Source organism: Palaemon carinicauda, chromosome 4 (genome assembly GCF_036898095.1).
Source record: "Palaemon carinicauda isolate YSFRI2023 chromosome 4, ASM3689809v2, whole genome shotgun sequence".
NCBI classification, from domain to species: Eukaryota; Metazoa; Arthropoda; class Malacostraca; order Decapoda; family Palaemonidae; genus Palaemon; species Palaemon carinicauda.
This window is the reverse complement of record NC_090728.1, coordinates 177,561,955-177,579,543: the sequence shown is the minus strand read 5'-3', so window position 1 is coordinate 177,579,543 and position 17,589 is coordinate 177,561,955. Positions and strand designations below refer to the sequence as shown.

Sequence of the window (17,589 nt, the reverse complement as noted above, 5' to 3'; positions counted from 1 at the left end):
AACAGGGAAAAATAGCCCAGTGAGGAAAGGAAATAAGGAAATAAACAAACGAAGAGAACAAATTAACAAGAAATCATTCTAAAATAAGAAACAACGTCAAAACAGACATGTCATATAATAAACTATCAACAACATCAAAAACAAATACGTCTTAAATAAACTATATAAAGACTATGTCCGCCTGGTCAACAAAAAAGCATTTGCTCCAACTTTGAACTTCTGAAGTTCTACTGATTCAACCACCCGATTAGGAAGATCATTCCACAACTTGGTCACAGCTGGAATAAAACTTCTAGAGTACTGCGTAGCCTAGTGTTTCCTCCGCGGCACGGGCCATGGCGTTTCTGAGGGTGGTCCAGTGGTGCTCGACAGTGGCCTGACCCACAGGGTCTGCGAGGTATTGTTCGCAGGCCTCCTTGTAGTTCTGTGCCACCTGTGGGTTGCGGAGCTTACTACAATCAAAGCGTTGGTGTGGTACGCTGTCAGGTGCCCTTCTGGGTGGTCGTAGGGTCGTCACGGAGAGTCGGGAGATGAGGAGTCTGTGGTCCGTCCAGCAGTCGTCCGCTCCGGGCATGGATCGGGTGATGCGGACGTCTCCTCGGTCTCTGGCTCTGGTCAGGACGTAGTCCAGGGTGTGCCAGTGTTTAGACCATGGGTGTCTCCATGTGGTCTTTTGTCGCTTTGGTAACTGGAAGATGGTGTTGGTTACCACAAGTTGGTGTTCTGCACACAGACCCAGTAGGAGTTGGCCATTGGCGTTGCAATTTCCAATGCCATGGCGGCCAATAATTCCCTCCCACAGGCGATGGTCTTTGCCTACTCGGGCATTAAAGTCGCCAAGCACAACGAGCTTGTCATTGGCGGGCACTGCCTGGATGGTGCGGTCGAGCTGGGTGTAGAAGGCAGCTTTGTTATCATCGGTTGAGGTCATAGTCGGGGCGTAGACAGAGATCAGGGTGAGATGTCTGTCCCGCGTGATGGGGATGCGGACAGTCATCAGGCGCTCACTGATGGCATTGGGAGCGAGGTTGTGCTGCTGCACTAGCTGGGAACGGATGGCGAAGCCGACACCGTGGATGCGAGGCTCCTCTAGAGCCTTGCCTTTCCAGAAGATGGTGTAGCCTGTTCCAGCTTCCCTGATGTTGCCCTCTTCGGGTAGTCTAGTCTCGCTAAGAGCCGCCACATCAACATTGAAGCGGGCTAGCTCCTTGCAGACGAGGGCTGTACGTCGTTCCGGGCGGTTGGTGTTCGTCACGTCTTGGAGGGTGCGGATGTTCCACGCACCTAAGGTTAATATATTTTTCTTGTTATTTCGACCGCATTAGTTGGATGTCCGCCAGCCGCGGTGAGCTGACCAGACGGGTTTGCCATGTCCGATGTATATATATATATATATATATATATATATATATATATATATATATATATATATATATATATATATATATGTATTGTGATATCCCCATATGTTGTACATATGCTAACATATCTGATTTGTTAAAGTTTATTTTTCCATTTTCTTTGTGAATACTTCACCTTATTTCAGCGCCATCTTCATTCCATTCTTCTCATTATCTTTTGTTTACACTCGCCTTCCTGCTGTAAATCATCCCTGTTTTCTTACCTTACATGTTATAAGGCAACCCCAAATTTATTGTTTTGTTAGAATACATTGTTCTCACCACGAGATTCATCTACCTTACTCACCCATTCACTTTGCATTGCTTATTATTGTTGTTTTGAAGTGTTTTTTCATTGTTTTGTTTAACGTAAGATTAAAGTTTTGTTTATAACATAGTTTATTGTTCCTGTCCTCCAATTATCCTGCTATTGGTGCTTCTGTTGTCTGCAACCAGCTTTAAGAGGATACATTTGATCATAATCAACAATCTTATACACTCGTAATAAGAAACAAGTGAATTTGGAAGTCTACCCATATGACTTCTATTTTGTTGTGTGAAGAGAACTACCGCCCATTATAAAGGGGTAATTGTTTGCACAGTGGTTCGTCACATAATAGTTGGGGGCCTGTCCGGGATCTGATGTGCGATCTGATGTGCGATATGATTCATCAAATTTATGTCAAGTGATTGAATCGTGAAAGAACAGTTCCAGTGATTATGAACAATATCGAGTGTTGTGTTGTGGCGTACCAAGGATAAAGGACGACAGTAATAATTCCAAGGTAAGGTAGATGTCTCGTCTCTCTCTCATTAGACATTTATGTATAATGTATGTCTGGGTAGTCATTTGGTTGTAAGAGGAACAAGTCACGCTTAATATAGTTAAGACTTAGGTATGCTGATTGTCCAGCTTCTAAACCACCCTTATTAATTGAAGATACCCCCAGTAGGTAGCTTTTAAAGTTTCGCCTTCTCAAATCTCGTATCTCAGAGATTTCTCATAAAAAAAATCTGAAGCCCTAAGATTTTGCCATTTCTTAAAATCGCCATTCAAAAGTGATATTTAGGAAATCAAGTCAAATTTCATTATATGTGATTTACTAAATTAAGTTTCATTATAAGTGAAATTTCCTCCATCTATTTCATTATGAAGTTATTTATTTTGTTATATAAATTTCGTAAGTGAAATTAGCCAATTTCCAATTTCGGAGATTTTCGTAATTCCAATCGTTCTCTAGTCAGGAAATTAACTTGAATTTTGTTTGGTGTTAAAAGTACTATTTTGGTGTACAAATAACATTTACGTGTCGGTAAATGAATATTTAAATACTTGTGTTGAATTACTCCTGTTATATCTATTAAGCGCATACTACGTATTTTGTCCAGTTTGCGCATTATTCTGATAATCAATTACTTTAAACTAGGTGTTGACTATTAACTAGATACTTTATCATAACGAGAATAATATAGTATTTATATAAATTAAAATGTAACATTGAAAAGTTATCGTATTTAAGCTGGTATAAATTAAAAGGAAATGTAAACTAGAACGTGCTAATTAGGTATGTTTAAAGTAAAAAATACCTTTGCGTTTTAAAGCCTTGTTTACCGATTCGGTAAAATTGTTGTAAAAGTTTGTGATGTTAAGCGTGTCGTTTGAGTAATTATGAAGTAGTTAGCCGCGTGCTCAAGATCTCTAGCATAAAAAAAATTGTTCACTCGTTAACTGTGAATAAAAGTTTTATAGTATTATCGTAAGTTTCGCGAGACTTAATTTTGTATTTAAGCTATTTTTGTATAAGGTGATCTGATCATATAATTTTGTAATTTTGTGATCTCTCGATCTTGTAATTTTGTGATCGCTATTTTGTATTTCTGTGATCGAAAGATTGTTATTTTGCGATCGTATGATCTTATACTTATTCTTGTAAAGTTTGGATATTTATTCTAATTTGTACTTATCTTGCGCCACAGGCGACATTCAAAATGCCTTTCAACTTGCAACAATTTATTGTATCACCACGGGATCAGGTGGAATCTCTCACAGTTGCCACAAAAACTGACCTAAAGAATCTAGCTCGCCATTATGATGTACAGGTTCCCGCAACTACCGTAAAATGTGTAATTCTCAGTCATATTTTGAACTTCCTTGTAGATGAAGATATTGTTCCAGAAGAAGAACTGGCTGACGTTCGAGCTCTAACAGTTACCAATCCAAATGGTGACTTGGATAAATTAAGTCTGCAGCTGGAGTTGGAAAAGATGAAGCTGCAAGCCGCAACTGCCGCCGCTGAGGTAGAAGAAAGGAAAGCCGCTGCTGCTGAACGAGCCGCAACTGCCGCCGCTGAGGTAGAAGAAAGGAAAGCCGCTGCTGCTGAAAGAGCCGCAACTGCCGCAACTCTGGTAGAACGAGAGAAAGCTGCCACAGAACGAGAAAGAGCCGCTGCTGCTGAACGAGCCGCAACTGCCGCCGCTGAGTTAGAAGAGAGGAAAGCCGCTGCTGCTGAGCGCACGGCTGCTGCTGCTGCTTCCCTAGAACGTATCAAGGTGGAAACTGCTTTGGAGCAACAAGAAAAAGAAAGTGAACAGAAAAACAAAGCTCTCCGTGTTAGGCTGCAGATTGAGAGAGAAGCGGCCACAGTAACAGAACGGGATCTGGCATTTATAAGACTGAAAGAAAAGGAAGAAGGTAAGCTAATTCCCGAACCCTTTGATGTGGGCAAGGTGCAGAAATTGTTGCCCACATTTGAAGAACGGGAACCTGATAACTACTTTTCTGTGTTCGAAGACACAGCCAAGAATCTCAATTGGCCTCAGGACAAATGGTATTTGATCATCCGGAACTCATTTAAAGGTAAAGCATTATCTGTATGTGCCACTATGTTAGAGGAACATGATTATTTCATAATTAAACAGGCAATCCTTGATGCTTATTCTATTACTGCGGAAGGTTATAGGCAAATATTTCGTAATAGTCAGAAGCAAGTTCAGCAGACCTTTTTAGAATTTATGAATGGAAAGATTAAACAGTTTCAGAAGTGGGTAGACAAAGTAGATGTCAAAACTTTCGAGCAGTTGAAAGATTTAATAGTAATGGAGGAGTTCTTAAGGAAAATACCAGGTAGCATTAATGTGTATCTAAGAGAGCAGAATGAATATGACCCTAAGAAAGCCGCTTTAAAGGCAGATGACTATGCTCTTATTCATAAAGTAGGTAAAACCCCATATAGAGAAACTAGACCTAAGGAAACTTGTACATACTGCAAACAAGAAGGACATCATATTTCAGAATGTCCTGATCCACATTGTGCAGCTTCATACTTAAAGAGAAAACCTAATCCCCCTCAATTCTCTCCTAAGCAAATGAACCTGCCCAAACAGGAACCAAAACCTAAGGTGGAGAAGAAAAAGACCTTCCATTGTGCATCACACGAGTCCCAAGCGTTTGCACCCTTCACTTGCTCAGGCAAAATAAATGGTAAACCTGTAACCATACTCAGAGACACTGGATCCTCTCAAACGATCGTCTCTCCTAAAGTAATACGACCTAAAGGTGAAACTCACAGGTATGTTGCAGTTAATGACTTAACCAGTAAGTCTATGTTGCCTCTCATTAATGTAAACCTTCATTGTTCTTATTTCTCTGGAACTACTGAAGTAGCTGTAAATCCAGAACTGTTACCATGCAAGAATGTAGATGTAATCCTGGGTAATGACATAGCTAACTCTGTTGTCTTAACAAACTTAATAGCAGTATCTCCAGGTGATGTTGTACAGGAGGAATGCTTAGCAGTGACACGAAGCAGAAAAAAGGACACCCCTACTGAATCATCATCAAACCCGTTGCCAGTCTCTGAACCTATGGATTTCAACGAGTTGATGAGTACATATAAGATCCAACCTGATTCCTTTAGCTATCAACAAAGGAAAGATGTCACTCTACAGCAGTGTTTCAACCAAGTGAAACCAAAGGATACCAACAAGTGTTCTTATTTTTATATTAATAATGATGTACTAATGAGAAAATTCAGGTCCAGCAAGAACAGTCATCTAGAAACCTGGAAGGATCTATTCCAGGTAGTTGTTCCTAAGGATATAAGACCTCTGATCCTAGAATTGTCTCACTCTGCTGACTCTCATCTTGGTATCACTAAAACATATGAATGCATCAGTCAAGACTTTTATTGGCCAAACATGAAGAATGACATTAAAGAGTACGTAAAAACATGTACAACATGTCAAAAAGTAAGTAGTCCTAATGTAAAAGTACCAGTTGCACCCTTAAAACCTATACTTGTGCCTAAAGAACCTTTCAGTAAGATCATAGTAGATTGTGTAGGCCCTTTGCCTAAGACAAAAAGGGGACATGAATACTTGCTTACGGCCTTATGCCCAACTACCCGTTATCCATTTGCAGTACCTTTAAGAAACATTTCAGCCAAGAACATCCTAAAGTCACTAGTGTCCATATTTACTGTTGTAGGATTTCCAACTGAACTACAATGTGATCAAGGAACCAATTTCATGAGTCATGCTTTTAAAACAGCTATGAAAGATTACCATATAACCCAAGTCTCATCCTCAGCTTACCATCCACAGACCAATGGAGCATTAGAACGCACTCACCAGACCATTAAAAATCTTCTCCGGAAATACATCCATAGTTCAGGTAACGAGTGGGATTGCGATTTGGAACTGATCATGTACATCATACGAGGAGTTCGAAACCAGTCTACTGGTATGTCGCCTTTTGAACTACTCTTCGGTCGACGGCCACGAACTATCCTCAGTTCAGTCAAAGAACGCATCCTGAAGTTGGGAGATAATGAGGTACCTATTTCCCAATATATTTCAGAACTCAACAGGAAACTTTTAGATCTTCACTCCATTGCCAAAACTAACTTGATAACAGCTCAAGAGAAGATGAAGATTAACTATGATAAAAAGGCTAAAACCAGAAGTTTCAAAGTAGGAGATGCAGTGCTGCTATACCATCCGATTGCAGGCTCTCCTCTACGAGAGAAATACCAGGGACCATATACCATCACTCACCGTATCTCGCCAACCAACTATATAATCGCCACTCCAGATAAGCGTAAGTCTACTCAATTAGTCCACATAAACCTCTTAAAGGCCTATTTGTCTCCAACAGCTGAAAGTAAAACGGTAATGATTACTAGTGCCTTACCATACATAGATTGTCCTATGGATCAATTTACAGATGATCCAATAACTGCATCTTGGCAGGATTCTCAAAACTCGAAGATCTTGGAAAACTTATCAGACTATCTACAACCCTTATATGCATCAAAATGTAAATCTTTAGTAGCTTTATTCCATGAATTTCCTAGTATAACTTCAGATAAACCAGGCAGATGCACCATGCTAGATCATGACATCAAACTACAACCAGGTGCTGCACCCATTAAACAAGCTTTCTATCGAACATCACAGAAGAAATTGGGTATCATGAAAGAAGAAGTGAACTACTTGATAAGAGAAGGATTGGCAGAACCCAGTGCGTCACCATGGGCTTCCCCATGTCTCCTGGTAGGAAAGAAAAATGGTAAATTTCGTCTTTGTACCGATTCAGGAAAATTAATAATTTAACAATTAAAGATTCGTATCCTCTACCAAGAATACAAGATATCATTGACCAAGTAAGTAATTCGACCTACTTAACCCAAATAGATTTGTTGAAGGGTTATTACCAAATTAAATTGACAGAAACGGCAAAGGAAATTTCTTCATTTATCACTCCATTTGGCTTATTTAGTTATAACGTAATGCCATTTGGATTAGCCAACGCACCTGCCACCTTCCAAAGAGTAATGTCTTTAATTTTGCAGGACTTGGAAAAAGTATTTGTATATTTAGATGACATCATTATTGCCTCTGACACCTGGGTAAACCATATTCAAAAGATAAAAGAAGTTTTCTCAAGGTTGAAACAACATGGATTAACGATCAACTTAGCAAAAAGTAATTTTTGCAAAGATCAGGTATCTTACCTTGGTCATCGAGTTGGCAGTGGTAAAGTATTACCCCATGATGCAAATATTAGTGCCATAACTTCTTATCCTGTTCCAACTACCAAACAGGAATTAAAAAGATTTCAAGGTATGGTAGGATATTACTCTAAGTTCAGTCCAAATTTCTCACCGTTCACAGGACCACTATTTGCTTTAACTTCTTCAAAAGTAAATTTTTCTTGGAGCCAGCAACATGATCAAATATTTAACCAGCTAAAAACTTACTTGTCATCTCCTCCTATATTAATGGCACCTAACCTCACCAAACCATTCTATCTCCAAACAGACGCTAGTGATCTTGGATATGGGGGCATTTTACTACAGCATCCTGCTCCAATAACAGCCATAACAGGAAACCTGCCCCCACTAGCTGATCTGTTACCAGTCTCTTATTCCAGTGGACGATTTATGGGTTCCCAACTAAATTGGCCCACAGTGGAGAAAGAACTATTCGCCATCGTAGCTACCATCCAAAGATACGAGATTTATGTTGATGGACAAGACACGATCTACGTCTACAGCGACCACTCTCCTCCGTCGCATCTCCATAGGTCCACTACTCTCAACCCTAAACTTTTGAGATGGTCATACATACTATCTGCACATAATATCCAAGTAATCGCCATATCAGGACGAGAAAACATTGTGGCAGACTCATTATCAAGGATAACCTCGGTTGATCCTCGGGAAATGGAAAAAAACAAAAACAAGGGGGGACTGTGATATCCCATATGTTGTACATATGCTAACATATCTGATTTGTTAAAGTTTATTTTTCCATTTTCTTTGTGAATACTTCACCTTATTTCAGCGCCATCTTCATTCCATTCTTCTCATTATCTTTTGTTTACACTCGCCTTCCTGCTGTAAATCATCCCTGTTTTCTTACCTTACATGTTATAAGGTAACCCCAAATTTATTGTTTTGTTAGAATACATTGTTCTCACCACGAGATTCATCTACCTTACTCACCCATTCACTTTGCATTGCTTATTATTGTTGTTTTGAAGTGCTTTTTCATTGTTTTGTTTAACGTAAGATTAAAGTTTTGTTTATAACATAGTTTATTGTTCCTGTCCTCCAATTATCCTGCTATTGGTGCTTCTGTTGTCTGCAACCAGCTTTAAGAAGATACATTTGATCATAATCAACAATCTTATACACTCGTAATAAGAAACAAGTGAATTTGGAAGTCTACCCATATGACTTCTATTTTGTTGTGTGAAGAGAACTACCGTCCATTATAAAGGGGTAATTGTTTGCACAGTGGTTCGTCACATAATAATATTTATATATATATATATATATATATATATATATATATATATATATATATATATATATATATATATATATATATATATATATTTATATATATATATATATATTTATATATATATATTTATATATATATATATATATATATATATATATATATATATATTTATATATATATATTTATATATATAATTTATATATATATATAATTTATATATATATATATATATATATATATATATATATATATATATATATATATATTTATATATATATATATATATATATATATATATATATATATATATATATATATATATATATTTATATATATATATATATATTCATTTATATATATATATATATATATATATATATATATATATATATACATATATATATATATATATATATTTATATATATATATATATATATATATATATATATTTATATATATATATATATATATATATATATATATATATATAAGTTTATATATATATATATATATATATATATATATATATATATTTATATATATGTATATATTTATATATATATATATATATATATATATATATATATATATATTTATCTATATATATATATATATATATATATATTTATATATACATTTATATATATATATATTTATCTATATATATATATATTTATATATATATATATATATATATATATATATATATATATATATATATATATATTTATATATATATATATATATATATATATATATATATATATATATATATATATTTATTTATTTATATATATATATATATATTTATATATATATATATATATATATATATATATATATATATATATATATATATATATATATATATTATTACGACTACTGAATTACTTAAATTCCCAAGCTCCCAAACTCACCTGCTCTAAACTACATAATCTGATACACAAGAGAAAATCTCCGAGCTCTGAAAATAATACGCAACTCCCAGACAATAATATATACGCACATTGAATATCTAAAGGTCTCTTTACGTTACACTCAAAACCAAACAGGGTGATTACTTTACTTTTAACAGGAACTATTCTGAAATCAACCTCTTACTTCAGTTCTTAGGGGATACGAGCAAAGCACTAGAATAAGTATTAGTGATGTTGACTCTTTCAAAGGGGCAGGCTGGATCTCTCTGTCTCCTATGCATTGCTAGGCTCTTATATATCAACCTAATTCACTCTAGAAACTTCTAGTAAAGCATTCTCGTAGCGTGGAGGTAGGGCTCTAGCGGCGTAAGGTTGCCAAATTGGCATTACGGAAGTGGGTACTAACGTCGCTTGCAGGCAACTCTCTCAGCTAACTCTGCCCACCTCCTCCCACAACATTAATAAAAAGAATAATTTCTAGTCTAGAATCTTCATGCAACTTCCAACCACATGGAAACATGATGCAATCCCTAGCATGTGTGTGATACAGCATACCTTTTAATAAGTTTACATAAGACTTAGTAACAAAACTACGTGAAACGAAAATCTAATTCTTTAAAATAACGTAAATTTACATATACGGAACTGAATGTAAATACAACTAATGGAATGGCAAAATTCTTAGGTAATTTACATACACTATCTAATCCTACGGGAGTGGAGCTCACCTTACGAGCTGGCTATGCCTCTCTTAAATACACAAATGAAATACATGAATAAAATAATCTACTCTTGTGGTAGACCAGCTTCATAAGAATATATAAATACAGTATTGCATAGAAATACCTCAGTTTATGAGTAACTCTGAATACCTGAATTTACACACACAGATACACACACATATAGATACGGTATATATATATATATATATATATATATATATATATATATATATATATATATATATATATATATATATATATATATATATATATGAGCTGTTGCTAATCCACTGAAGGACAAAACCATCAAACATGTCCTTCCACTCCTGTCTGTTTGTGGTCCTTCTATGTTAGTCTGTACCTGCAAAGCTTGGCTCCTTTCACAAACTTACATTCCACCTCTGTGGACACTGCAAAGACAATTCTAAAGGAAGTACTGGGACAGTATGTGCTGTCATGATATAAGAATATATTCCTTGAATAACACTGTCCCTTATTTTCTAGCCTATATTGAATTCACTTTAAGAAATGGTCGAGTGCTCACAGTTTTGTTAATACTGATATGGGGATATAAGTTGCAAGCACACAATAACCTACGCTTTTACCAATAAATATTTGAAGAGCGAGTATTTTTTGTTTGGAGAGTTAATTGGCGATTATTACCATTGAACAATTTTCAAGCATGTGCATTACTTTTTTCTGTTACTTAATCATGTCCAATAATTTTCAACCAATAAAAACTTTCTACAATGTTATCCTTAAGTTCCCGGACATTTTCATGCTAATTCAGCCATATTTTATGACATTCCCTTCAATTATTAAACACTTGACATTTGTATAACTGCAGGTACATGACAACATTGTAATGGGTTTATTCAGTAGACTACTTAAAACCGAATTTCATGCTCCTCACTACTGTATTTATTAACTACATTTACTACCTGGTATGCTAGATTAGATTGTGCTAGAAAGTAAAAAGCTGATGACCAGATTGTGGAATGATCTTCCTAAACAGGCAGTTGAATCAGAGGAACTTCCTAAGTTAAAAAAAAAAAAAAAGAAAAAAAAAAGAAGTTAAATGCTTTCTGTTGAGTAAGTTGACATGCCTCATTTTATAGTTTATAAAGTATATGACTAATCTATTTTAATGTTACTGATCTTGAAAGATTTTTTTTTTTTTATTCAGTACTCATACTGTATTTAGTTTATATGTTATTACTTCATTTCCTTTCCTCACTGCACTACTTTTCCTGTTGGAGCCCTTGGGCTTGTAGCATTCTGCTTTCCCAACCAGGTTTCTTGCTCAGTTAATAATAATAATAATAATAATAATAATAATAATAATAATAATAATAATAATAATAATGGTAATAATAAATGAAAACATTCAAAAGCAATTTTTTCACAGTAGTATAAAGAGCAAAACATGCATCAAATTTATGTTGGATATAGTTTAAAAGGCAATTCTAATTCATTATCATTAAAAAGTAAAATTGTGGCCACAAAAACTACTGTTGTTAGCATATGGCAGCCAACAATTCTCCAAATTTCCAAAAATTAAAAAAAAAAAAAAACCTGTTTTTTACTGCATGTCTAGTCTTCAAACTACACTTCTAGGCTGGTTTTGGTAATACACGGCCATTTTTATATCAATTGAACATTAAGTAAGTTTTTCAGCATTGAAAGGACAACATATTTTTCCAAAAACAATAAATTAGATATATCCAACATTATGTACCACTATTTCAATTCACATAATGCACTTACCAATACTGTACTGTAATTTTATAAGACACTTTTGGTTAATTGTGTTTCCAGACAGAAAGTGTCACTGTAGTTTTGGCTACTGAAGACATTCAGATACTTGAGATTAGACGGTAACGACCCAGTGAAGCCTATGTTAGGTTAGAACGTATTCCCAACTAGCTGTAACCTTTTTTGGTGTTTTATAAGTACAAAATTGTAATTTATGATACACGTTAACTACCACATGTAATTATTCAACTGTTTACGGTATGATTTAATCACTAGTGTATTACATTATTTTAGAGCCTCTCCCAAGAAACCCAGTTTCCCACTGAAACACAAATGACTTATATTGGGGATACGAAAACTTGGAAAACAGGAAGTTTTTTCATAAAAAAAAAATAAGTTAGAAATGTATAAAGTCCACGGAAACCATTTGGAAAATGCATGTTTCGTGTATTTGGCTAAAAATTAAAGTATCATTCTATTACTTCAGGTTGTTAAGACAAATGCGTTGAATGCAGTGATTCAGAATTTGATTAATTAATGTATGTAATTTACATAGCCTGGAGAACTTACCATCAACTTTATACTGATCACTTTTTGTAGCTTTGCCAACTGCCTTTCTGTCACGAATAGCAGAGTCAGGGTGATAGGAACCATAGATAAGATAATAATGGATAAATTCCATGTATTTTTTAAAATGTTCAAACTTTTCTTTTGGTACCATCTCTGAAACTTTGAAGTCATTCTCCTACGTGCAACTTCTGGTCCGTCTCACGATTCTCTGAAGTAATGGTTTGTTTACATTCCATTGCGCATGCGTAGTATGAACTACTGTGACTTCTGGTCCATAAGGGTTATTCTTCAGTCTTTGCCTTTGCAACGTTGCCTCTGATGCTCGTGTAGTATTATTTTTATATTTCTTTCTCTTCATCTAAAATCTAAATCATCTTCTTCTCCACACATGGCATTGGAAGTTTTCCAGGATAATTTTCACCGATTTTTTTCTTTTTCATCTTTTTAAATTTCTCTCCTATTCTCGCTAGCGATCATTTTCTACCAGTATCCGTACTTATTATCTATGATCCAAGAAATAAGATAGAATAATGTGCCCAAGTGTACCCTCAAACAAGAGAATTCTACTCCAAGAGGAAAGTAGCCACTGAACAATTACAGTGCAGTAGTTAACATACATATCTATTTCAAGAAAGAAAATATTCAACCGTCGTGACGAAGTGGAAGAATTTCACCAGGATTATGGCGATGGATGATTGCATACAGCCATGGGGCTGATTCCCATCGACGAGTGATTAACTGGACAGCAAGCAATATGTAGAAATTCTAGATGAAGTCCTGATCCTACCAGTGAGGAAACTTTTACTACCGGATCACTTGCCAGTATACATTTGTCATGGAGAACACTTCTGTTCTTAACTCTAAAGTTGTTAGTGAATGGTTTGCTGAACAGAATGATGCCACATGTATAGACTGGCCTGCAAAATCTCCTGACAGTCCTATCAGTATGGGAATCATTAAGACCGAAAAGAGGGATGAATAATTGTTGTCAAATGTTCGTAGATTCAATACCAACTAAGAGCTGTGATTGACAATGACGGTCATACTAAATATTAAACTCATCTTTTCTTATAAATATTTGTCATAGGCTACAACTTAACTCATTATGCAGATAATAGGCCTATATAGTCTGGTTTATATGAAAATAATGGAAACTTGTTTACTATTATACCAAAGAAATATACATTTATATTACACCAAAGGAATATAATTACTATTGCAATATGGCCAAAGACATTCTATGATTCCTTCGAATAATTACATTATACTTGAAATGCAACAAATTGCAGTCATACATTTCCTTCGATTGTCATATCTAAGTTAAATATAATAATCGTATCTATTTAAATATTGAAAGTTCATCCTACTCCTTGTGACGTCCGAAAGACACATTATTCTTAATAGAACTAATGATTTAGTGATCAGAATATATTCCTCTGATAGAATTTGTTATAGAAACATCTTATAGGAGACTTTCTTTATATAGTTTTAAAGGGAATTAACTCTCATTCCATTAAAAAATAAAACCCTTTAGCTAGCTATAAAGCTGTAGAATGTAATTCGTTGAAATTCGGGCTAGTTTTACGAACAGCAACCCATAATAGCTTGGAACTCACTTTCATGGTGTGGTCCAGTCATCTGATTAGCTATAACTTTATCAGCTGTGATTGGTTGCTGCCTTTGTTTACTATACCTTCCCACACACACACACACTGTAACCTAAACAGTCAATTATTCCTTCGAATGCTTTACATTATACTTGGAACGTAACAAAATACGAACGACAGTCATGCACTTGTAGTTCCTTCACTATATAAGCTTCATAAAATGATAGTATTTATTCGAATATTAGTCACATGTTAATACCTTACTCAAACCAGCAAACAGAAGCAAGTAATCAGTCATTTAGACAAGGTTCTAATGTTCATCCCACTTCCTATGACATAACAAATGCGCGGTTTTTTCATTGATGAATAAGTATTTGGTAAACCGAATGTATCCTTCTGATACAAAATGTTACTAAAACATCTATACATTAAAAAAAAGTATATATGTAATTTCCTTTCAAAAAATCCTCAGCTCCACCCGTCCCCATCCATAATAGCTAGACCGTTTGAAAATAAATATATGGAAATTCGGGCTGGTTTCCCAAACAGTAGCTCATAAGTCTCCGGTGCTTCATCTTGGCGGGATATTCCAGTCTTCTGATTGGTTGTATTTTCTCAACTGTGATTGGTTTTTGCCTTTGTTTACATATTCACACACGCACGTCTAATATTGTAGCCATAACACAGTTAATTATTCCTTTAAAAATGGCGTGTTTATTTAGCTTACGCATTTGACCAAGGCCCATTATCTATTCTATTTTGGTAATCGTCAAATTACATTATACTTGATTGAAAAGTAACAAAATACGAATTAAAATTACTTAATTACTTCACTATTTAAGCTCGATATGATAATATCACACCAATCACAGATTTTATGGAAATTGGTAAATTTTCCAGACAGCAACCTATACAACCCCGACACTCTATTAGCGGTAAATTCCTGCCCTATGATTGGCCAAATCTTCCTCAGCTGTGATTGGCGGTTCCTTTGAGTTACTACAGTTTTCCGCACACACATCTAACATCGTAGCCATTACGAATATTACGTATCTATTTAATCTATAGCCTTCAACAAGATCGATTGTCTATTCTTTTACCAAATTAATAACCTTTATAAGTTTATTTCATAAACAAAATTAATTTACATATTTATCTGAAATATGTAGCCTATAGGCTAGGTACTTCCTCCCTCTTTTCGGCTATGGTTGAATTCATTCATACAATACGATAATATGACGTCCCATGCAACTACCAACAACAACAGAGGACGAATCAGCCGATGGGACAACAGTCATTTCCTATTAAAATGCATAAAACAAGAGAGTTCTTTTGATTTATGGTCTGCTGTTGACGACGAGTTAACGAGGATATTTGAATGGCCTGATTTCGGCAATCACACTTTTCTTTCGGGAGTGAGAAAGAAATCTTTATAGTTTGATCTTATGTAATTTTTGTTATCATTATTATTTCTCTCATAGTCATTATCATTTTGAATATTTTGTGGGATAAGGTTTGAGAATTTTGAGTTCACACTTATTGATTTCATAAAAAAAAAAAAACTACCTCAAATCAGAAGTCTAAAAAGAAGGCCTAAATATCAATGTATAGGCCTGTAAGCAATTGTATTCTCATGATAGGGTCATTCACCCAACATTCTCAAAAAGTTTGATTTTCACAAATTGCTGAATTTTTTATCTAGAGAGAGAGAGAGAGAGAGAGAGAGAGAGAGAGAGAGAGAGAGAGAGAGAGAGAGAGAGAGAGAGAGAGAGAGAGAGAGAGAGAGAGAGAGAGAGAGAGAGAGAATTATATTGTTCATATTTCCATTTTGTTCTTGCATGATTTATGATTTACATTTAGTATCTTAGGTCACTTCACGTTTCACTGAAAACATATAAGTAAATTATCGTGTTTTTATTCCTTTTATCTTTTATGATTCCGTTGAATAACAATAGATTTGCAGCAATAATTATCACATGCAAGTCAATAGGCTCATATCTATTATATAATTTTTTTCATACCAATAAACCTAGTATTGAGATTTAATTCTTAACATTTTAATAATTTTAGTTTTTCCCTTTCAACAAGTAATATTTCGAAAGATATCATGTCCCTTTAAATCACGGGATATAGGATGCATGTGGTGCCCTAGTAACGCAGTTGCTTTTTAAGTTGATATTTTGTCAGAAAATAAAAGTAAAGTATATACACGTTACCGTCACTTATGAACGTGACTTCTGTAATGATATTGATCACTAGTCGTTTAGTCTTTACTTCAGAGTTTGTCTGTAGGGATAGCCTAGTAATTAGAAGAGTTGATAATTATTACATTCTGGTTTTTATAAAGTGCTACAGAGTTAATAAAATGATTCAAACTTTTCATGATATTGTCAGAATTTATTTTATTTACAAATATGCAACTTTATATTGAGATACTACCGCGAGAGAGTTATGGGGTCCTTTGACTGGCCAGACAGTACTACATTGGACCTTTCTCTCTGGTTACGGTTCCTTCCCTTTGCCTACACAGACACCGAATAGTCTGGCCTATTCTTTACATATTCTCCTCTTTCCTCATACACCTGATAACACTGAGATTACCAAACAATTCTTCTTCTCTCAAGAGATTAACTACTGCACTGTAAGTGTTCAGTGGCTGCTTTCCTCTTGGTAAGGGTAGAGGAGGCTCTTTAGCTAGTGTAAGCAGCTCCTCTAGGAGAAGGACACACATTCATGAATTAGAGGTATTCCCGGAAAATCAATCGGCCTACAAAGCTAATCACTCTACAGAAACTACCTTGTGCTCAATAATGAATGATATGATAGGTCTTCTTGATGGGGGAAAGTGTGGAATTTTGATTATGTTAGATCTCAGTGCTGCTTTCGATACTGTTGCGGACGACTACTCACTTGACGACTTAAAGTCCATTGGAGTGACTGAGAAAGCACAGGAATTTTTGCGAAGCTACTTAACGAACAGGAAGACTATTGTAGAAGTTTCTGGAAACCGATCTTGTGAGAGAATTCTTACGAAAGGTGTACCACAGGGTAGTGTTCTGGGCCCTATCTTGTTCAACATATACAGTATACTATTGAGCTATCACATATCTTGAAAAAACAAAAAGTGGGCTTTAAACTATATGCAGATGATACTCAGTCCTACCTTTCGATTTCAACAACACAACATACAAAGAAGAAAATTGATGAGTTAAAGACGGAAATAAAAACATGGACGCAGAGGAAAAAGCTTAAATTAAATGATGATAAAACAGAATGTATGTTTTTTTTTTTTTTTTTTTTTTGGCA

At 35.0% G+C, this 17,589-nt stretch overlaps 2 protein-coding genes across 3 annotated transcripts in view; one reads left to right on the top strand and one right to left on the bottom strand.

Moving 5' to 3' along the window:
* LOC137640238 (uncharacterized) overlaps positions 1-12,895 on the bottom strand; it is a 61,946-nt gene extending 49,051 nt beyond the window's left edge. Inside the window, exon 1 of the mRNA XM_068372808.1 lies at positions 12,677-12,895. Within this exon, the coding sequence (XP_068228909.1) occupies positions 12,677-12,827 (151 nt within the window). The 5' untranslated portion in view covers positions 12,828-12,895. The remainder of the gene's footprint in view (positions 1-12,676) is intronic.
* Positions 2,670-7,312, top strand: LOC137639216 (uncharacterized). Of its 2 annotated transcripts, none has more exons than XM_068371508.1 (2): positions 2,670-3,698; positions 3,753-7,312. In XM_068371508.1, the coding sequence occupies exons 1-2, from the start codon at positions 3,390-3,392 to the stop codon at positions 7,011-7,013; spliced, it is 3,570 nt and encodes a 1,189-aa protein (XP_068227609.1). In that variant the 5' UTR covers positions 2,670-3,389; the 3' UTR covers positions 7,014-7,312. The 2 variants fall into 2 exon arrangements, with proteins under 2 accessions (XP_068227609.1, XP_068227610.1); XM_068371509.1 differs by having other exon boundaries at positions 2,670-5,648; positions 6,003-7,310.
* Positions 12,896-17,589: the final 4,694 nt, after the last annotated feature.